We start from the raw sequence: 24,220 nt of genomic DNA, 5'->3' as shown, positions 1-24,220 counted from the left end.
GGACGTAATTTGAGTAAATGAAAGCAGATAGAATTGCTGGTTTTTCGCACTGTTCATCGCTGATTATGAACAAAACACTCTTAATTAAACCGTTGCGTTCGATGTGAGATGAGATCCAAAAATAACGTATACGGTTATTATTAGTCTATAAATACTCATGTGCCAGTCGAATCTGATCATTATTTAGGACAGAAATCACGTTTTATCAAAGTTTGGCGGACTTTTTTAGGGTTAGGGTTCTACGATTGACCATCGTACACAGCTTAAGTTACACAATAGGTATGATTATAAATAAAATATAGACAACAACACCTTTATTTTGTTAAATCTGTGTTTAATCTGTCAAGTAAATGCCATTTTGAATAGAATTTTCGGCGTTAAAGTCATAGCCAGAGGTATTCAGGTTTATAACTATGCACTACTTCCTGTCCTCTCCTTCTTAAATGTCTTCCATAAACCTTTTTGCCACTTAGCTGATGTAAAACTATCACATTTTAACCTCACATCAGCCTGATATGACCTCAGCTCCCTCTCTCCTCACAGTCCATTCATCCACAGCGTAACGTAGCACTACAGTCACGCCTCCTCACACCTCTAAGCGCACTCATTAGACACTGTGCACAAGCCAAACCTCTGCTCTCATCTCAGCCGCAGTATAGCCCCAAACCAGGGTCAGGCCGAACCGTTCCCTGCATCTAAAGGACGCCAGAAATCCCCTCATTTTACGAATCGCTGCTCAAATGTCTCCGGACTCCTAGAAAACAAGAACTTTCAAATGGCTTTATTCGTTTTCGAGCTGTCAAAGAAGCAGTGTCGTGTTGATGTATTGATAGTCTGGGTGAAATGTCTTACCCTCCAAACTCAAAATGAACACTGCCTGGAAATGCATTGTTCGTTTTTACGGCGAAAGTAAAATCGCAGTCATTCTTTGTCGCAAATAAAAATAAATGGAGCGTCAGTAGATTAGCGGCTCTGGACAAACATCTGAGCTCTGTCTGAACATGCATGTTTTTAACTATAATAAGGATTTAGAGGATCAAATAAGCTCATTTTACTTTTAGGTTTGTATTTTTTTCTTATTTATGAAAAAAAAACAGTACAGAACAAAACATAACAGGACTTGACAAGAGGTAGAAACATGCAAAGGAGACAAAGAAACAGACAAGAAAATGATAAACCTGGTACAAAGCAAAGGACAAGAAACAGATAAAACAATGATCAGAGCTTGGGGCGGGTCGAGGGGGTCGGCTCGGGTCTTACAATGAGCTAATGTTTTATTATTGAGCAGGTAAAATGAATGAATGAGTCAGTATAGTTATGAAGTTACATTTTTTATTATTTTTTAATGTATTTATTTTTTTGTATTTATTTATTTCGAGCACATGTATCAGGCACACTTAAAGAACACAATTAATCCTTATATAAGCTCAAAAAGGAGTGGGAAGAAGAAAACTCATTAAATTCCACCCCGTCTTCATTTAAGACATAAATTCAATGCTTTGTTTGAGCTTCGTATACACTAGTTTTGACATTCAGTTTCAAGGTTGTGTCTCCACTCTTTTATTTATTTTTCCCTTTTCCTTTCTTCGCTTTTTTCCTTTCTTTCCTTTCTTCTTTCTTTTATCCTTTTTTCCTTTCCACCTTCCTTTTTTTTCCTTTCCTTTTCCCTTTTTCAGTCTATATTTAATATGGCGTAATATACAAATTTTTAGATATCATCCATACACGCTTCAGAAATTCAGTGATCTCGCCCAGGCCCTATTCAAACCCTCTTTACGGTTAACAGCAAGATTCTGTCCAAAGCTCAACCCACAAGTCTACGTCACCCGGTCATTTTCCATAAATACACAAAAGCGTGATACAAAACAACACAGCAAAACTTTACATGACTCGTTTTGGATCTCCATGTAGGTGAGAGAATCAGTATCTCTAAACTGCAGCTCAGGATCTACACAGCAAATGATTTTGGACCCAACTTTTTCTTGAAACCCAAAGATAAAGCAGAATCATGGAACGTCTTGGAGCGAGCGAGACGGGAGCGTACGGACTCACAGACCCGCTCCCGACTGTGACAAACGCAGCAACGCGCGGTAAACACAGATGTGCGCATGGATGACCCTTTCCACTTCATATGTTACGATCAGTGCCACCCGCCATGCCCAATAGACACGCTCTGGATGCTCACTCTGGTCTGCAATCCCCAAAACGTAACCTCCGAGCTTATTACAGTAGGCCTATGCGTACTTGTCGGGTGAGTAGGGCGTCATGTAGCCTATCCAGATTATACAGATCGTGCGCTTGTACCTGCTTAAAGTGACAGTACATTAGATATGAGCTTAACATGTCGTAATAACCGGTTTTAATGAGAAAATACTCTTGTTTCAACTTAATATTTTCTCTTAATAATGGAAAAACTGGAAAATGTATCTATATTTTGGCAGTTCTACGCTTCCGTACATTTTCCAGCATAGAAAGGTCACACCACCGAGCGCCTCTCCCACACAAACATGGCCGACTCAGAGAAACAATAGCTTCCTCCTACTCAGCAGCTCACCTCTGCTTCTCTCTCCTCGCCCAGCTCCTTCTGCTATCTCTGCTGCGTCCCATTAAATTCATCATTAATTCTCAAACAGGAAATACCCTTCAAATGCGTCTCCCAGTTTTTCGTTCCTAAGATGAATATGAATTTGGAAACTCACGTCAACACGGATGTGAATGTGAATTATTTTGAGGAGCGATGATGATAAAAACGACTTCATAGAATTATCGTAACACGTTTTGAGAGGTGATGCATTGTGAATAAGCCCCCGTTTTGCTTTGTTTCTTCAGATAAAAGACGTATCGATACTTTGCAGTGACATCATGCTGGCGGTGTCCTACGTGTGAGTCTATGGCAGAAGGTTCAGCAGTTACCGTGGTGACACAATGCGCACATCAGCAAAAACTGCCAAGTAAGTTTTAACTCAAGACTAACTAAAAAACTGTTAGCCAGCTCCAGCTAAGTCAGTTCTTTCTGGTCAGATTGCGTTAAGACAAAGCTCAGATTAAAGTCTAATTTGAGTTAAAAGCTTCAGACAGAGCAGTGCCTCCAGTTAGTATGTTGATATCAGCTGCACAGTATCAGTACGTTACAACCATTACAGTTTTGTCCAATTTGATCATTTTGGATTCAGTTCTGTCTATTAAAGTCATCTTAACTGCAGCGTCCTCCTGTGAAGTTATAGCTCCATTTTCACATTTTCAAGCTGTGGAAATAGAAACGTGCAATTAAAAAGTCATTTTATTTAACAGTTACGGAAATTTGACCTTTTATTATCAGCCAAGGAGCACTGTCGTATAGTCAAGAAGCTCACCGTGTTATAATATTGTTCCCTCTTCAAAAACAAGAGGTTTGCGATGTCATCCATGCACGTTTGAGTGATCTAGTGATCTTTCCTGAGCCCTACTCGTCACCCACGCTCCCACATGACAATTCTCCATAACTATACAAAAGCATGATGCAAAGAAATACGCTACGACTTCACAAATCTGATGCGATGTGCAGGAGTTTCAATAACAGGACGCACATCGACTGTAATGTGATAGTGCTCTGACAGAGGAGTGACTTAGCAAGGGGAGCATCAAAAGTGTAAATACAACAAGGTTAGCAATAAAGTTAATATGGGGGGACTCACAAAACATATCAAGCGTGTACTACATCTATGTTTGTGTTATTATTCTAAACATGTTTAAATATATACCTCCTGAAGTGAGTTATAAACCTTAACGTGGAATTTAGTGGAGCCGTTTTAGTGTAGATGTTTGAAAAATGCAAAAATGGAGTTTGTCTGTGTAATCCCTCAGTCGTCCAGGTCTGATCCATAACAAAAGACCAAGTTTAAATCTGTCAACTGGACAAATTGTTGTAAGATGCTAAAAATGGACTTTAAAAACATGAAGGAGCACTGGATTATGACCGGATGATGTCACGTTTTGGAGCGTCTTCTGCTCTCAAATCACAGAGAGCCTAAATGATGCAGATTTACTCACATGAACACAACAAAACAAGTAGCAACTTTTAATATAAAGGAATAACACAATCCCGAAGTTGGAGTATTATCCGTCACATCCTAAACATCACAGTGCGACTCACGACTTTTAAGAAATAACTAACATTTTTAACAATTTTTTTCTGACTTCTAAGTAAATCCATTTAGCAACATCAAGTTTAAAAACTCCCTCTGGACAAGTGTTATCCTCAAGTGTTCACATCTTGACTGAGGAGCGTTCGAAATTCTCTGCATCACAAACTAACGGTTATCTGCAAAAAACAAAAAAGGCAACAGAAGCTCAGCTGGTAGAGCGTTTGCCCACTGATCCGAAAGTTGGCTGTCGACATAAGCGTCATTGGTTGAGCTGGCGGTACGATTCCAGCTACCACAATGAATACTGTTGTCGTGTCCTTGGGCAAGACAGTTAACCCTTCTCGCTCTAAGTGTCTGTGTACACTGGTGTATGAATGTGTGTGTGAATGGGTGAGTGGTTTCTTGATGTAAAGTGACTTGAAGGTGGAAAAGCGCTGTATAAAAATGTGACTATTGACCATTTTCCATTAAAAAAAGCTCTAAAACATCAATGAATCACGTGTAGTGCATTAGATTACTGCGTATAAACTATAAAACTATTCCTTTATGCAGCCCCGACGACAGATACAATGCACTTTTAGTAATCAATTTCTTCTGTGTTTTTGACTTGACTAGTTCAAATATAGACAAATTTTACTCACAAATTCACATTCTCATTTATTTACTGATAGAAAATTCTGCAGAAAACGTGTAAAATACTGAACACGGCCCAAAAATAAACAGCATGGCAAGATGACTAAAAGCATTTGGGTACAGGCCAACTAGGTCTGTGAAACAATTGTGAGCTCCATCGGTGAAATGAAGTCTCCAGGCAACAGAATGCTACACAGTGCCGCTTTTGTGCTGACTGCAGCTCAGTGCACACATAGAAGATTGGATTTTTACGATTATTCTTAGGGCTATACACTGGGAACCTAGGCTAAACCAGGACAAATCCAGGGATAAAGTGAAGGAGTATTTTTGGACCAAACTGTAAACCAATAAGACCAAATCCAGTTACCCAAGCCTGTGTTATACCAAACCAGATCTCAACTATACCCAACTATATAGACTATCTGTTACAAAACTATAGGTCCACAGTAGATCTAGACTAAACCAAGACTAAAGCAGATAGAATCCAGCTCTAAACCAGGACTAAAACCGCTTTTCAGTGTCTGTCCCGCTCTGATCGCGCATTACGCATGAACCCCGCACCTCCACACAGCTCTACAGAGGCAACAGCGCACGGTACAGCGGCGCAGAGGAGGCATGAGGCGGCGGCGGCGGCGCGTACCTGGCTGGATATCAGGTCCTCACACACGGACAGCGCCATCTGGATCGCGTTGGGCTTGTGCGTCACGGAGATGGCGGTCAGCTTGAACTTGTCCCGGCCGTAGACCTGGTTCGCCTGGGCCACTGCATCCTTGAACACCTGCTCGTAGCGCTTCTGGCTCAGCACCGCGCCGATGTTGACGATTTTGGGCTCGCAGCCGGCTCGCGCACAGGAGCACGAGAGCAGCACGGCGAGCAGGAAAAGACGCATGGCGCGGAGGAAAGCGGCGTCCGTGCGGTGGCTGCTCTCCGCGGGGTAGGCACTGGGGGTCCGCTCGCTGCTTGTGGACGGCACCGCGGACTAGTGGGGGGGGGGGGAGAGGAGGAGGTGGTGGAGGAGGAGGCGGCGGAGAGAGGAGGAGGAGGTGGAGAGGCGGGTTCAGGAGCGCTGCGGTGGGTTGTGTGAGAGAAAAGCGCGTCTCCGGTTCATTTTGTCCGCAGTGAAGTCCGCGCAGTGCCACCTTTCCCCCCCGGTTCTGCCGCTGCTGCTGCTGCCGCTGTGCCTCGCTCCTCGCCGCGGACTGCACCCGGCTCTGTCCGCGGTGCTGAACAGCTGTGCATGCGCGCCGCGGGACCCCTGCGCGCTCACGTTGCAGAGGAGAGCGCGCGCAGTCTTCGTACGCTCCAATCCCTCCTCGGTTCATTCACTTTTTCTGTTCATTCAGCGTTTGGCTCGTTTTGAAGTCTTTAAAAGTGTATTTCCCCCACACTTTTATTTGTAATTTCAATCATAATAATACAAATCAGATTTAAGAGTCTCTGTTATAATGTTGTTTCTTCATCAAAAACATACCTGGAGTTCTGTTTTGTTTCATTCACACATGTTTAACACACAAACCCTGCGTATTTAGACTGTTTTCTTCTTTCTCTCAAACAGAAAACACTCTGTTCCACCTTGTGATGTCATCATGTGGTAATGCAGGAAGTGCTCCACTGTGTTTTTAAACTCCATGCACCTTCACTAGAATCATTTGGATGATTTCAACCCCTGGAATCGCCAATCTCTACTGAACTAAAGGTAAAAAAGTAGCTGTAAACTTGAAAACTACCACTTCATGACATCACAAGGTGGAATAGAGCGTTTTAAGCTTTGGAGATGTAGACAAACTAATAATAAGGGGTTACTCAAACATGTGTGAATGAAACAAAACACAACTCCAGGTATGTTTTTGAGGAGGCAACAGCATTATTACATGGCTTAAAGTTAATTTTGTGTAATATCAGATCTTTAAAGATGCACTACTGACACTAATTGGAGCAGAAATGGTTAAGATGATCAAACTGACTTATGGTGCTTGGATAAGAAAAGTGTTGTGTCTTTCTTTACTTGGATCGATATCATGTATATGTTTTTACGCATGAGTGTATCTCCAGTTTGTGCGTCTAGCCGTCTCCAGCCACTTGGACTAGACTAAAGGGGTATGATTGTGTTGATGGTATAAATACACTGTATGTATGTTCATTTGTCAGTCTTAGGAACAACATCTCTTTGACGATTGTGCACGATTGATTCAATAAACCAGACTTACTGGTCATTACTGGTGAGGATTACACAAAAAAACCTAAATCATGTTTTCAAGATTAAGTTTCCTGATGATTTTTCAACTCTGTATTTAGGTATAGGCACAATGTTGTACCGAGGAGGCGATATAAAACTATTACAAGTGCTTTTAGTGATCAATAACAAAGCAATAACTAGGAAATGGCTAAGTCCGACCCCTCCAACACTTGATGACTGGTTTAGTAAAATTTTGCAAATATTTAAACTGGCAAAATTGACATACACTCTTAATTCTACAAGATTTGGGATAAATGGTTTAAGCTTGTACCCCTTTTTGTGCCAATTTTGCTTGAAACATGAAAATATAATGTATAATATATTGTAACTTCACTGTATTTATGTTATGGGTGAAATGCCTGGTGTCTGTGCTCCCAGTTCTTTTTATTCTTTTATTCATTTATTGTTTAAAAAAAAAAAAGACAGAAACATGAACAGGACTAAGCCTTGCCAGAGATATGTCACTGATTGTAATGATGTTAACCTTTTCCAATAAAAACATAAATGAAAAAAAAATAAAGGTGCACTATTTGGGTTTTCTGATGGAGGGTCCATGATCTGCGTTTGTCCAATACCAAGGACTACAGATGGAAATTAGCATTTTGCTAAATCTGGTGCAGCCATCTTTTTAATGTATCTGCACACTGTCCTTCAAATAAATAAAATAAAAATGCTTCTAAGGTTTCACAGGGCAGAATTAAACTATATATATAATATATATATATATAGATTGATTGATTGATTGATTGATTGTGATGGTGCCACCTGTTTGGAGATTGGAGTTTTATTTCATTCTGTGGAGCAGGCAAAGCAAAAACATCTGGAGAAAGGACAGTTTCAGACCCTCTAACTAAAAATGTACATAGCAACTTTTTAATGATTTATGTAAACTCCTTCTATACTAAAAACAGTATAAAGGCCTACACTTTCATCATATCACAAAACCAGACAGTCTACATTTGAAGACATCATATTCAATGTTCCCTCTAATTTTTCATGAGTCTGAGCAAACACACAAACTCCCTGAGCGTCCCATGGACCAGTGTGAGTGACATCAGACGTGTGCACTGTGGTCATGCTGCATCGCATCCATCCAAGTTAAATGGTTTATTAAAAGAATCAAATTACCACATTTACATTTCTGTTATGAGACTTTTAATTAAGTGCTTTAGCCACTTATACAATGAAAATGACAAAAATCTTGCTCATGACCTGTGTAGTATGTTAATGATATTGGAAGTATACATCAGAGAAATAAGCACCTATATTCTGTTCAAAAAACATTTAAAAAACTGGTTCATAACACATCAAACATGTCTGTATTAACAATACTAATGACTTCCCCCCCAACTAACCAGACGAGCACTTGTTTTCTCTTGAGTTGGATGTTGTGGAATGGCTGTGGACTGTCTTGTATGATGCCTGTGTTTTGTCTGTCGTTTCTGAACACTTTTGTTGACAGTGTTTGTTATATCTGTTTTTAATGTTTTGTCTATAGTATATTGTAATTTTCACTGTATAATATTTTTACTCTTGTTTTTAGGGAGACAGGTCAGCCATCTGTCCAGGGACAACAGATGAAAAATAGCCTTTTGGCTAATTCTGGTGCATTTGCAGCAATGCTATTAATGTACACTGTCCCTGTCAAATAAACCAATAAATAAATAAAATATTTAATTTTAACTATGGCAAAACATGAGCTTCCAACCAAACCAAGACAACTGTAAACTGTAATGTAATAAAACTGTAATGTAATAAAAACTGTAAATGTTGAAAACACACTTAACATTTTTATGATAAAGCTCTGACTTGTATTATGAGTATAAGCCATTGTGTGAAGCTTTTGCTTGATTTTTACAACTCATAAACTAGTGACAGTTTTCAATGACCAATACACACTGAGAGGAATCTGTATCTGCACACCCAGCTGCTCTATTACTGTACATTTATATATCATATCAAAACACAATATATAATGTGTATTTGTATATAAAATATATTCAAAACAAGTGGTATGGGTCAAAATAAATATATATTTACAAACCACACACTGCAAACAGTGAACAAACACACACTTCAAAATGTAAACAAACACACACTGGAAACTAAAAATACACTAAAAATACACTGTACATGTGTCATTCTATGACAGAGGTTGGAGGATCAAGTCCCGCTCGGACCAACTTCTCTCATTGTGTCCTTAGAAAAGACACTTCACCCAAGTGGTGTGTGATGATTGGTGGTGGTCGGGGGGCGCAGATTGGCATTAGCTAATGCTAATGATTACACATAATGAACATTTGACCCACAATTAAGTTAATAGCAGAATAAACCACACTTACCGATCAGGAACAGCATCCAGTCCATCAGCACATAAGATCCTCTGCTCCTGAGTCCATCATTAGATCTTCACTCGGTTCCACGAACCGCTCCGGGTCCGAGATGCCTCTAGTTTAACTTGTACAAACATCCACAGTGTCCTCGGTCGCGTACTTCCTTTGTTTTGTCCGTTTCGTCATGTTTAAAACGCAAAACTGCTACAAAACAGTGGATCTTTGCCCGAGGGCGGGCCGTCGGGACGTTAAGGGGTGAAACACTTAGCAACATTAGCAAGTTTTCACTCCACATCGGCTAAAACTCTGGTAGCGGCGCATGAGGAGCCTGTCAATGACGTGGAGTGTCGGGTCCTCAGTCCTTTTATCCTCACAGGTGCAGCTTGATTCCTTGATCAGAAGCAGGTGTGCGGAGGCGGTGCTTGAGTCTCCGCCCTGTTCCACGCTCAAACACAGAAGGGAGGGGGAAGACAGCACAGAACACAGAAAAAACCCAAATCCTGACACCTTCTTAAAACATGAAAAACAGAAGTAGTTCATTTCAAACAGTTTGCAGTGGTCCATAGTTATTCCTCACTTGCCTTATGCACGCTAATATTTTACCACGGGGAGTTTATAAGAACTTTTAAGAACCTTTAGAGACCAGAGCGGAGTTTTGCGGTTAGGGCTAACAACAACTAGCATGCTAACACACACTTTCTGCTTTATAATTACATGTGGACAGTGCACAGTGGACTTGTTTTAACCTCAAGAGCTGCTTATACAATATCTGGACTGGGGCAAGACACATTTTGCTCAAGTACATGGGAAAAATCAGATACTGGAGCTTTATTATTTTAGTTATGTAAGCTAACACCTGAAAAAAAAAAAGTAAAACTAAACCCGATAAGTATGAAACAAGTAAGTCTATAGTCACTTGAATTTATACTCCCACCAGTTAACTACATGGGTTTCAAAATGATGCAAATTTAAGACCATTACCACAACAATTAACAACTCACAACAAAATATGATATCTCTTGTATGGCCTTCAAAATTGCACCATAAAACAGACACCTTAAACCCATGATTAGGAACCAATTTTCAAACATTAAACTCATTTTCCCATAATTTCATCATTCAGTCTTATGTAATCTACCCGGCAGCGTTGCAGTCATTACTCCACTCGCAGGTTTAACACATCCACTGCTTCTCATGTGGGTCAGGTCGGTCCACTGTCCACAGTTGTTGCCATGGTGACCGGGTCTTGTGATGGATTTTGGGAGGGGCTTTTGGGACAGGATGATGGAGGAGGGGGGCAGCTGATTCCAAGCCCAGGCAAGGTCTTATAAGAAGCTCATTTTGCATGTTTATTCGGTGTAGGTCAACGTGCACGTTTTGGACTGAGGTAGATCTAAACTGCTTATGCTCACGTTCATGTTTTCCAATCGTTTGTGAGGGATTTGTACTAGTTGATTTGTGTATTTGCCAGTGAGGTTCAGTTGGATCCTTCAGTTTGATGCTCAGAAAAGGAGAAGGAGTGAGCGGTTCCTCTCACTGAGCTGCAGAACTCAGTCATTCAGGAGGTCCCGGCACCAATTAGGCTGCTAAATTAATAACACAGACGGACCCCTGTCGCATTTTTCATATTATTTATTAACCAGTCTATCTATCTATGCATCTAACCATCAGTCTATCCGTCTATTTATTAGAATCAACACACTTTGCACTGCAGAATAAAAGCAGAGTTACACCAGAACTAAGCTAAAGTTCTTTTGTTTACACCAGAACCATCCATTTGGGCTGCAATTCAAACCAGCACTGAACCAAGTCTAAACCATGTACGCTCTTTACTGTATGTGTTTCGGAGAGATGAGTACGTAGCATCGCAATCGTACAAAATATCATATCTTTTGAATGGTCAAAATTCCTCACAATGTTCCCTTTAAACTGAAAGATCAAAGTCATGCATAGTTCATAAATATGTATAAACAGGTCTAAATATAACCCTGTTTACAAAAGAGCTTGGCATTGTCACATCACGTCTCCTTTTCAGTTAGCGTAATGGGAATGGAGTCGATTCTTGAGACCGATTCCGATACCACAATGATAATTAAAACGATAGAATGTGATTTTCAACATTAAATCATAGTCTAAGTGTCTTATACTTTAGATACAGCTCAAGATCGTTCTAAAGCTATTCAGGAAAGGTTCATTTCTGTCGTGCGAATGTGACTTTTTAGTATCGATACTTGTTCAAATGAGTGTGTAGTTTCCGATAATAGTTTTTGTATGAATTATTATCTGATTTTCAATACTTTTGGCAGCCGTTTGGTTTAGTTTTTTTACATTGTTGTGGTTTCTTTCTTTCTTTATCTTTATTTATACAAGGAAACCCAATGCAAAAACAGTTCTTTTTCATGGACACCCTGTTTAAAATACAATACAACACAATACAAAGTGCAATACAAGCAGAAAAACGTATAAGTAAAGTATATAAGTCCATATAAAACAGTAAAAACAGGAGCAGGAGTGTGTATAAAAGTGTGTTACCAGATTATTCAATTGCGATTGTGTCACTAACGTACGCACTTATGCTTTTTCTTGGACTGTATTCCATTTTTGTGAAGTAAAACAGCTAAAAACCCTCTTTCCCGTCTCAGTTTTGGTGCAGTTAGTAGCCTTATGCAGTCATGTGATCTGGGATTAAACGTTCCGCAGGTGAGGTCTTCTGCCAGTTTTTGAAGTACTCTAGTCACTTATAGATACATTTCATTGTGACGATAGGAAGGTTAACGCATCTCTATGGACGTCCGGCACATCTGTTCGGTAACAAAGTTTTTGACCTCTATAAAAATGGACGCAGAACCAGTTTGACACTCATGTGAAGTCGGCGTTATCGGAGTCAGACAATGTGACTTCAGACTAAACACAAAACATCGTAGCCTGTCTTAAAGATAAGCTTACAGTGGTAAAAAGCGGCAAACAGAGTCATAAAGGAAACAACAATAAACAAATGCACTTGTCGTGGAAACGCTAACAGCCGCGGGGCACCGTTAATAATACAAGGCTATAGCTGAGTATGTATGTCATGGGATAGATGCCATGTATTTTTCACCAGGCAGGAATAAACGAGTGTGAACTGGGGACTGTCAGGAGCGATAAAACAAGGATTAAATAAACATACAGATATCAGTAAGAAAAGCTGTTTATTGTGGATTGAATTATATTTAGACACGGCAATTACAAAACATTTTATCTGATAAGGCACCTAAAGGAAATCCTAAATCTGTTGAAAGAGCTATTATGTATTTTTGCTATGTTAATCTGTCTTATATTTTGGTTATTTATAGCAAAAGAAAAATGTAATTCTGTCAACCAGGGTCTGCAACCTTTATTATCAAAAACTTCCATCTACCGCCAAAGAAAAATGGAGCCGCAGAAGAATAACAGAGCTTATAAACTGTTAAAAGTCTGAATCTTTTTGCCTACTGGTGATGTTTCTTGCCATTTTAACAGTCCTGTCCTGGATGGTCTTTGCAGAGAGAGGCATTTCTCTAATTTTCTGATCAATGTCCCGTTCGTTTTAAAGTCGGAGAAGAGATGCTCTGATATTTTTATGAACGATTCTTTCATGTACTCTCTGTCTGTGAACAGCTTCCCCTCCTCACAATCTCCTGAGCCTCCACAAAACCAGCAGCTGTAGTCGACTGTGGAGAGGTGAGCTGCTCCTTGAAAGTATGTTTGCACTGCTCAGCTCTCGGTTACAGTTATACAGAAATTTCTCTCTTTCGCTTCTTCAGTTGTGTATTTTTCCGTGAATGCTGAGTGCTTGTTTTGAAAGTGTTTTTCAATGTTACATTTTTTTGTTCTTAGATAATTTCTCACCACATATCAAGCACACAGGTAAACTTAAGCACACAGGTAAGCCCAAGCACACAGGTAAACCTAAACCCAAGCACACAGGTAAACCCAAGCACACAGGTAAACCCAAGCACACAGGTAAACCTAAGCACACAGGTAAACCTAAGCACACAGGTAAACCTAAGCACACAGGTAAACCTAAGCCCAAGCACATGTGTAAACCCTGTGCACTTGGCCTCTTCTAAGACTTCTCTTTTTGGGGATTTATTCCTGGTTAGTTCAGGAGACACACACACCAGAAGCTGCCTGCAGGGAAAGGCGAGGGACATGGATGAGACATATATTTTAGTTGACACATTACAAAAAAAACCTTTCACCTTGAACTCCAACAGTTAAAAGAAATAACCATTATTGATTTTCATCACAAATACAGGTTGCTGATCCCTGGTCTAAAGGGAGGAGCCAACTACATTGACTCACCTAAATAACACACTTGTTTGTTTACAGTTTCCATTTGTTGGCTGGGTCTATTAAACTAGACTGAACTGTGGCTGAGTCAGTTCAATAGTCCCAGCTAACAAATAGAAACTGTAAACAAATAGGTGTTAGTTTCAGTGTAGTTAGCTCCTCCCTTCAGACAGATGAGGCAATCTGACCAGAACTTACATCCAGTTGATAGAATTGTAGTTTTCTTTTGCCATGGATCATACCTGGACAACTGAGGGACAGCACAGAGTAGCACCTTTTGTGTTGATTTGGTTCAGTAAATAGGTGCCTGGGGGGGTGTAGGTGGGTAATGTCCAGTCTAGAGTGCACCAATGTTTTTTACGAGTCGGCAGGAGAGACAGCAAGTGATTATTTGAGTTATGTTTAGTCTTAAATTGCTATGTGTTTGTTGGTTTTCACTGACAAATACGTCACTACACCTGTTTACGCTACAGGGATTAGACAAGCATCCCTCTTCTCTCCCCTTGACGTCGTGCAGTCCTTAAAGTTGATACAGTACACCGTGCAAAATAAACACTTAACCACATCTTTAGCCATGTAATGTTTTTTTTCAGCACCAAAAACATGTCTGAAGTTGTATTTACTTCATTTATTTCAGTCTCTATATAATTCCTATCATTTTTGTGCTTTAATTGTCTTCAACGTGCAGCTGAACAACTCTAATACTAGCTGTTCTTGTTTGTAGCCTCATTTAAACTGCTTCATTCTTCAGTGCACCAGCAGCAGATGGACCTCTTAGATCCTTAATCACTTATTGCCTAACCTTAACGTAACCTTAACCTATTCTAACACTTTCTGAACCACACTGTTGATCTAATAATAAGGGAATCACGTCATAAGGACCTGATTTTCATCATCATAATGGAGGCAGTGTCTATAACAATATGATATTTACCCACCCACTGCACCAGAACTATCCACCAGGATTCAAACCACAGTGTGCATCCTACATTACGTAACACAAAGCCCCTTACTGATACTGTAGGCGTCTCATAGTCGTTCCCTTAATACTTTGTAACACAGTATTCACTTTAAATCTTAACTCTTATTCGCGCGATTCCATGATAATTACTCACTCAAGACCTGCAAAATCTCCTCCAGAAAACCACATGACAGTCTCAGTTTGGGTCAGTCTAAATTTTTTAATCCTGGCTTATTTTAGCCGCCTTCCAGCCCCCCGATGTAACATCTTCAAACCCGAACTAAATATAGAGCGGGAGAATGTCGAATGTTTGACAGTGACAATATGAATTCTGCAGTTGGCTCTTTGTTTCATGGCTTTTGTTTCAGGAAACCCATTGTTCAGCTGCTATTGTTTGTAATGGCAGTGCGGTGTTCACAGATCGGGCTTTACAGTGTACGTGAATGAGAACGGAGAGGTGCTACAATAGGAGGAGTGGAGCTGAGTGGTTGAACATGTGTTTAAGACGAGAAGCAATTTGCTGTACATTAATGTAAAAGGAGAGGACTGTAAGTGTGTGATGCGATGAAACGTTTAACAGACACATATTATGCAAAATCAGCTTTAAACGAACTGTAAATAAGGCACTACAATCACAAATGAACCTGTGTTACCTGCAAATGCCTCATGTGAAAGCTCAGAACCTTTAGATAGTGACGATTCTGATCAGAGAGACTCGTTAGGTTTAAACCAACTGGATTTCTGCATTGAAACTGGCAACCCAAATGAGAAACTCTTGTGAGACCCGTTCAGCTTTCTGATTGGATAATTGTCTTATGTTTTTGCAATTAAGACTAAATCAGCATTACAATTGTTATCAGTAAAAGCTACATTTCACTTAAACGTGTCTACCTCGTAACTTGGGACACACAAATTTCATGTTTACAGAATTTAAACTCAACTAATGTGTATTTTATTACCTCCACAACCTTCTGGCCCGCAATATGTACAACTTGTCCTATGCACACGTGTATCAGTGCACAGTATTTGACGTGTTGACACAAGTCCATTCCACAGAACCTCGTGGAGAAGCAGGTCAGGGTGATGAGAGGTAGCAGCCCATTCATCACAATATACTACCCCGACTTCACCCTCCTCCTCCTCCTCCTCCTCCTATCGCTATAGCCCCCTATGCTCCTGGCTGCGGTGTTCATGTCAGCGCAGCTTCACACACGGCCGCTCCGTCGCCATGGAAACAAGCTCCGTGGCTGCTGCGCCCTCCCTTCCACCCTCCCTCCTCCCCTCCCTCAGTTCTGTCTCTGCTACACCATCGCCGAGAGCTGACGAAGAGCTTTTTGGGTAGTCGCAGCGGGAGGTGTCCAAAAAACAGTGGGATAAAATTGAGTCTAAATGGCAGCAAATTACACAGATAAGAGATGTCAGGAGTTAAGAGAAATGGCACGTTTAATCAGGGGGATTTTTTTGGGTTTTGTTAATGTTATCTGCACTGTTTGTTTAGAGAGTTAGTTCAGGTTGATGGCTCTGCGCGGGGCTTCTACACATTATCAATCTGGAACGGGTCTCGCTGGAAGCAATCGGGAGCCATCAGGACGTTCAAACGAATACTTCAAACTGATTGTCGAAGTGTTACAACAGTAGAACGAGAAGCTTTGGTTAAATGCAGCTGAGAGAAAAGCACAGACATCGCCTCTATCGACAAAATCACCAAACTAAATCGTCTAGTTTTTGTTAAAATAGGCTGTTAAAATAAGTACGTCCATCAACTTTACCGTGATTGTTTTGGTTCGCTTGGGAGCTTCATCTTTTGATCCCCCCTAAACCAACACTGCTGCCCCGTGATTGGTCCAGTTTTTGGCTCATCAACGGCCGGATGAATAATTCTGAATGAATAACTGAATAATTATCAAAATAGGCAGCAGATATTGTGCTACTCCATTAGTCACAGTTACTCTGATTCATTTTTTTCAGGCCAACAGGAAGGACTAAATGACACCTGATTTTGTCCTAATTACTAATCTTCTCTTACTCATATAATAGGAATCTGTCTTCTCCATTTTATACTCAAACTGATGTGTCTCTCTCTTTGCTCTGCTCACATCTCTACCTGAAGGCGCCTCTGTTTACATTCACTCTCCTGTTTATCCCTTTTCCAAATAGTATAATGTTTGCAGAGCTAATCAAAGCATAGGTTATATTGGTCATATTTATGCTGTGACGTGCTCGCCTGGCTCCAAGAATACACACTTCTACAATGCTTAGCCAATCAGAGACGGGCATGGTCCATCCGTATCAAGACAAATATGGCTGCTGACATGGAAAAAAGAAAGGAAAAAATATCACAGAGGACTGAGAAACGTTTTTTTTTTACATATACATTGTTGAGTGGACGATGGTTTACAGAGCGATAAGAAGCTGTGGCTGCGCTGTCGACACATGGCTATCATAGAGGCGAGATATATCGTTTATGACTAAGCAAATATACAACTGTATTTTAGTATAATATTTACAACTGTAATCCACATGACTAAGCAGATGTTTGATTTACAACTGTAAACTCATCTAAATCTTCCAAAGTTTAGCTAACCACATGGTAGAATCGACAGCGGTAAATAGTCCCACTGTCCTCAAACGAGTGCTTCACTTTTACTGACGTCCTAGCCTGCTACTACTGCTAAAATGTGTCAGATTTTAAACCCCATATGAAGCTAGACACATAAATACATTGGTTTCTTTCATAAAATTTTGATAGATTTTTTACCTGGGTCATTTTTCTTTCAGGAACTCTTGTAGAAGTCTTTTGCTGATATTCCCGCCATTGTTTTCCTACTGACGTTGGTGTAATTCTGTGATATCACCACAAGATGGCATGGGCAGTGTCTCTAAATGTGGCCAACAGGTCAAAGATAAAAAAAAAATAGAGTATCATTGTGCCAAGAGGCAAAAAGGATGTCCTCGTGTGAGGTCGCAGGGTCTCAGGAGGCTAAGTTTCATTCAGCCGTCCTCCTTCTTTATAACTTGTTTTTGTTCAGTTGATGTTTGAGGTCGTAAAGTGTTTTATATTCATCCCCCACAGTTATAAACCCTTTGTAGTTCATCACCAGTCAACCACTAGTGTTTATAGAGACTTATTTTGTAAGAAGAAGCTGTTTTTCTGTCTTCCCCCTGATAAAAAGCCTTGAGGCGCACTGTCGATGCTGAAAAATTAGAACTCCAACCTAACTTGAGCATCGTGTTGCGTAATTATGCCCATTAGACACACATATGACAATGCTGGTGTAGACTGCTGTGCTGTTAACATTACCAGTACATCTACTAAGTACCAGAGTACACACTAGATGTACGAGAAACAACGTTGCTTTAGCTGAACCCTCAAGAGTACATGTTTTTACAAAGACGTGAGGGTCTGGAACCATGTCTTGGCTACAGTGTTTGTAAAGTACGTGACTCACATGGAGACTCACAAGTAAAAAAGAAACTTGAAAAAGAAGATGTAAAAAGAAGAACTTTATGAATATGTCCAGTAAGTATTCAAACAGTCTCTATAAAGCACCACATAAGCACTAACATGGAGCGTTTATAGCACCGGATAAAACTGCAGAGGCGCTTTCTCCTCTCCATCCTTTCTCTTTACTCTCTCCTCTCTCTCTCTCTCTCTCTCTCTCTTCACTCTTTACTCTCTCCTCTCTCTCCCCTCCCTCATCCCTCTCTTCTTTCTATAAGCACGCAGCTGATCTGAAGGACAGTGCGAGTTCACACTTGGAGCAGTCGCCCACTCAGCTCACAGTTCCGCTGCAGCCCACACACACTGCACAGAGCCCAGCGCATCAGACGAGAGAGGAGAGAGGACAGAGGACAGAGGAGAGAAGAGAGAAGAGAGAAGAGAGAGTACAGAGGAGAGAGGAGAGAAGAGAGAGGACAGAGGAGAGAAGAGAGAAGAGAGAGGACAGAGGAGAGAAGAGAGAAGAGAGAGGAGACAGGAGAGAGGAGACAGGAGAGAGAAGAGAGAGGGGAGAGGACAGAGAAGAGAGGAGAGAGGACAGAGAAGAGAGGAGAGAGGACAGAGGACAGGGGAGAGAGGCGAGAGGACAGAAGAGAGGAGACAGAGGAGAGAGGACAGAGGACAGGGGAGAGAGGAGAAAGGACAGAGGAGAGAGGAGAGAGGGGCTGGGATAAGGAGTCACTACTGTAAATGTAAATGTTAAAGCTGAATCGTGATCTCATTACTGCTGTGCCATTTTGGTTAAACTGCCATATCGTGATTAACTGATTACTTGTTCAAAAGGCTATTATGCAAAATCTCCCCCCTTTTTTTTTACCATCCACCATCTTGTAATATTGCCTCATCAAGAAAACGCCTGAAGAGATTTTTTATATCATCCATGCATGTTTGAGTATTTTAGTGATCTCTCCCAGGCTCCATTCAAACCTCCTTACGTTTATCTGTACGATTCTGTCCAATACTGAGCCATTTTCCATAAACAAAAGAGCAGGATACAAAACAATACACTATACTGTCAAACCTGGTGTTATGTGCAGTAGTTTCATCAGTGGGATGCACACTGACTGTGTTGTGACAGCGCTCTGAAGGGGTGGTGCAAAGAGCAAAGTGAGGGGAGACTCAAAAATGAAAGCAATATGTTGTTTTCGCTAATACAGCATTTTCAAAACAATAAAAGGTAACATGGTGATCTAAATATAGTACGTGTTAGCAGTTAATACCCCAGAGAAGTAAAATACCGCTTCTTTAATGGTGCACAACCTTGCATTTATTCAATCTCTTTCAGTAGAAAAATATATAGAAAACCATGCGGTGTTGCCTCTCCACAGATCATACCTGTAACTGGTGACATCAAATGCTCGTCTTTACTGCTGTGGCACAGTCCAGGGAACATTGAAACATCTCTATACACCTTTAATGCAGGTCTATGGTCAAAAACAGACACTTTGAACCACCCAATTCTCCTATTGGTCAGACTATCATGCTCTGAGTGAGTGACAGGTGGATTAACCAATCACAGTGAAGTGAAATCAAGAGTGATCTTTCAGAAACAGCAGATAGCTTTAGTTACCTCTTAAAAGATACTAAGAAAGGCTAGAGAGATGGAGAAGGAGTAGACGTGGTTTTGGGGGGACAACTATTAGCGTTTAAGCACATTTGGCAGATTTTATGACTGCAAAACTATTAGCGTAGTTTGTTTGCCTACACAGTTCACTTTAAACTAAGAAAATGCTCAGTAAACTTCAGGAAAGCTACTACGAAAACCTGAATCATCATAAAATCAAAATCCTGATATAACTGTTTTTTGGCATATGGTCCACTCTAACCCTGAGTTATAACAGCTGGGTGGTTCCAACGTGAATCCATCAAAGCGGTGGTGGACCTGCAGGAAGCTCAAAGATCACAGACACTACAGCTGTCAATCATCCTGCACATGTCTGGTACGATCAAAGCTACACGGAGCTCAACAGTGAATGGGAAATTTAGCTCCCCTGATTCTAGAGCTAAATTTCACATTCATTTATCTCATAGGATTTTGGGGAAAGTCTATGAGAAAATGTCCCCCGACTACCAGTAGTTCAAATTTGTCCTCTATGGAGGACATATGTAAACCTGAATATCTCCAACCCAGTGCATACTACTGAAATAACTCCTTTTGACATCTACAGAGGACATTTAGAGCTTTTCAATGATACCAAATGTGAAGGGGTGGGGCTTTGGTACCTTTTTTTCATCAAGGAAAATGGTGTCCGTCGCTGCAAGCACATTTTATGGGAAGAGGAAAAGTAAATGCATTTTACTTTTTATTGAGCAAATTTTGACTTGAAATGTTGGTGGCATATTTAATGTAAGTCTTTTAACAATACATTTAAACATTGTCTAATTTTAATAGTTTTTTAGCGTAATATTTAAGTGTTTAAAAAATGTCCTCTGTAGTGGACATTTGTAGTTATTTCCTCCATTTTGTTCCATTTTTTCAAATGATCTTTTTTTTCACATTGACGTTCCAGAGTATGAGAAAAAAGTGATCTCTTGTGGAGAGTCAGGCCCCTCTTGACCAAAGTAAGGCAAGGATGTCTAAATCTGCCTAGAACAGGAAAATTGTGCATTGACGAGCAAATGGTTCCATTTACTGGTCTCTGCCCAGTGCACCAGTGTGTACCAGTTAAAACATACCCAACTGGACTGGAGGTGTTTGTCTTGGCCGCACCAAATGGCTTGGTCTTGGACTTTGTACTCTACCAAGGCCAGACTACTTTCAGAGATACGGGAGGAAAAGGCATTGGAGAACAAGCTGTTCTTCATTTGGTAGAGTCTGTTCCCCAAGGAACCCATCTGTTCTTTGACAGGTTCTATACTTCAGTCAACCTCCTCAACACCCTGATGAGAAAAAGGCTGACAGGAACTGGAACCCTCAGGAATAATAGGGTTCCAAAGGAGTGCAAGATAAGATAAGTCCTTCAAAAAGAAAGGAGACACTATGGGGTCATCCATCTTCCAGAGATGGTGAATGAAACACATGCATAAAAGTGTTGGAGATCTGGCTGCAAGAGCAAAACATATGTGATGTGCACAAAGTGCAAATTATTCCTTTGTTTCCAAGAAGAGGAATTGCTTTTTGAAGTATCAGAGCAAATAAGCACAAAAAAGCAAAATAAAACAAACAAAAGTTATAATTGACAGTTATGTGGATGTTAAACACATCTTATGTTGACTTTTTGATATTTTCTTTGGCACTAATTGATTGCCATCAAGGGTCAGTTTCACATGTATGGCATTCCGATGTCCACTGTAGTGGACACATGATATCTAGAAAATAAAAACTTTTTTTTGAAAAAAAAATGTTTTCAGTATTCTAATGACCCTACAAAGATTAGAGAATTTTAAAATAAATGTGATTGGACAACATTTTTTCTCCTGGTAGTCAGGAGGATATGCACAGAATAGAAGAATTAGCCAGTAATAATAATAATATAAAAAATCTAATAATGAAAATAATTCCGTCCAGGTTTGAATTCCTTCCACAGAGTAATTGCAAATTTCCTCCATCAAAAGACATCAGCAGAAATTGCATTATACATATTCATTATTTACTATACATAAAAAGGAACTGAACATAGTGCAAAAATAAATAAATAAATAAATAAACAGATACATAATATATTCAGGTCTCAATTTTGGCTAGTAAATTAGACCAGCAAAGAATGTTTTTGGCTTTTGCTCCACACATTCAAGCAGCAGAAAACTCCAGCTGAATTATTTCTCGGTAAGATAGTTCAAATCTGTTTTTGAACATTAAAAATTATTTAGTTATATGACAGAATCTTGCATTTTAAACAGCCTTTTTGGACTTAAAGCAACTGTGTTATGGATATTAGTTAGCACGTAGCTGATTACTCTCCGTGATGCCTTTGAACTCTGAATTTTTGAATTTTTCGGCTAAATCTATGGGAAAAATGAATGGAAAATTTACATCCAGAACTTGAGTAGGCGGTGACTGTTGAGCTCCATGGAGAGGCAGCTTAGAAGCACCAGTGTGTGGGAAGGCAAGGCTAATTTATTTGTACAGCGCAATTCGTACACAAAGTAATTCAAAGTGCTGTAAAATATAAGAAAGACATTAAAATCACAATACAACATAAATACAGTAGTGTCATTGCTTTGTTTTGGGAAAGTATACATTATTTTCATGGAGTAGATTTACCAAGACTAAAGCCCGTCCTTAACAAAAGACAAACCTCCACAGACTCGCCAAGTCACTGCGAAAAGAAGAATCGTGTAACTATAACACAACTATAATGATCAAAAACACAACTGGAGCTGTGTTTTCATTCACACATTGGAGTCTGTTTACTTTATTTAGACCGTTCTAGTCTAGTACTGTCCAGTTTGGCTATGTTTCTGTTGTAGGGAGTATTATACCTCTGATAATGTGGGCCAAGATAACAGATCTGAGCTGGCTGTGAGTGCCCCCAGTACAACACAGCAGATAGTAGTGTCATTGTTGTGTTTTGTTTTATTTTTCTTAATTGTACTTAACTCCACAGTGCACCAGTATGTCTGCTGGCAGTACATCTAAGAGAGGCAATATGATGTTTATTTCTTTTCATGCTCATTAATCTAAACGCAATACCAACACTAAGGGGTCCAAAGGTTATTTACTGACATGCATTGTGAGGTAATTATGAGATTAAAGTAAAGGATGAGTTGCCTGTGAGGGTAAAGCACATAAAGGCTCACTCAGCTCTGTCCCTGTACGTCTGTGTTAACATCTCTCTGTTTCTCCCTGTGGACAGTTTGACCCTCTCACTCACAGATCTGCTGATAACACCTCTCTCTCTCTCCTTTCCTCCTCTTTCTCCCTCTCTTTCCTTACTCCCTCTCTTCCCTTCTTTCTCTCACTTTCTCCTCTCCCTCCTCTTCATCTTTCTCTCCCTCTCTTCTTCCTTACTCACTCTCTCTTCTTCCTCCCTCCTCTTTCTCTCTCATTCCTCTCTTCTTCCTCCCTTTCACCTCTCATTCCCCCCTCTTATTCTTCCCAGATCTGCTGATAACACCTGTCTTTCTCTCCTTCTCTCCTTTTCCTCCTTCTCTCCCTCTATCTCCTTCTCTTTGTCTTCCTCCCTCTTTCTCTCTTCCCCACTCACTTCTTTCTCCCACAATCTCTTTCCTAACTCCCTCTCTCTTCCCCTCTCTTCTTCATCTCTCTCTCTTTCTCCTGTCCCTTCCTCCTTCCTCTTTTTCATCTCTCTCTCCCTCTCTTTTTCCTTACTCACACTCTTCTTCCTCTCTCTAACTCCTCTCTCTCTCTCTCTCTCTTTCTTGGTCCCTCTCCTCCTCTTCTTCCTGTTCTTCCTCTCTCTGCCCTATCTCTCCCTCCCCTCCTCTCCCTCTCTTTCTTGCTCCCTCTCCCCCTCTTTTTCCCTGCACTTCCTCTGTTTGCCCTATCTCTCCCTCCCCTCCTCTCCCTCTCTCTTTTTTGCTCCCTCTCCTCCTCTTTCTGTCCTATCTCTCCCTCCTCTCCTCCCTCTCCTTCTCTCTTTCTTGCTTGCTCCCTCCTTCCTGCTCTGCTCTTCCTCTCTCTGTTTATCTCTCCCTCTCCTCCTCCTCTCTTCCTCTCTCTGTCTATCTCTCCGTCCCCTCCCTCTCTCTGGTTGTCCATATTGATCTGTATTGATCAGACTAACCCTCTGACACTGAGCTGCTCCACAAATGAAAACCATCCTGTTTATGTCACCACGGCAACACCAACACTACACAGTAAAATGCACGACTTTATATAATCTTTACTTTAAAAATAAACATTATCTTGGCAGTTTTGATTAAATTAATTTGATTAGACCACATATGTCAAACTGAAGGCCCGCGGGCCAAATGTGGCCCTCCACATCATTTTATGTGGCCCCCGACAGATCAAATTAAAAGGTATGATGGTCTTAAAATGTACTTTTATCAGGAGATACACAGTTACACAGTCATATTTTTACATCTTTGCAAACGCATATTTAATATTTGTAACTTGAATAAGTAATACATACAGAAACAGTTAATTAACAAGTTTAAAAAGTAGCTACATTTATTTTACTTCTGGCCCTTTGACGGCAGCCATTTTGCTGATGTGGC

General features: G+C 40.4%; 1 protein-coding gene across 4 annotated transcripts in view; it reads right to left on the bottom strand.

Annotated features, from left to right (window-relative positions):
• grin1a (glutamate receptor, ionotropic, N-methyl D-aspartate 1a) overlaps positions 1–5,726 on the bottom strand; it is a 70,686-nt gene extending 64,960 nt beyond the window's left edge. For all 4 annotated transcript variants that reach the window (XM_033976105.2, XM_055225631.1, XM_033976108.2 and 1 more), the window contains exon 1: positions 5,398–5,726. In XM_033976105.2, coding sequence (XP_033831996.1) covers positions 5,398–5,646 — 249 coding nt within the window. In that variant the 5' untranslated portion in view covers positions 5,647–5,726. The remainder of the gene's footprint in view (positions 1–5,397) is intronic.
• Between the last annotated feature and the right edge of the window lie 18,494 nt (positions 5,727–24,220).

The sequence above is a fragment of the Periophthalmus magnuspinnatus genome, chromosome 12 (assembly GCF_009829125.3).
Source record: "Periophthalmus magnuspinnatus isolate fPerMag1 chromosome 12, fPerMag1.2.pri, whole genome shotgun sequence".
NCBI lineage: Eukaryota > Metazoa > Chordata > Actinopteri > Gobiiformes > Gobiidae > Periophthalmus > Periophthalmus magnuspinnatus.
This window is presented reverse-complemented; position numbering and strand designations above follow the sequence as displayed.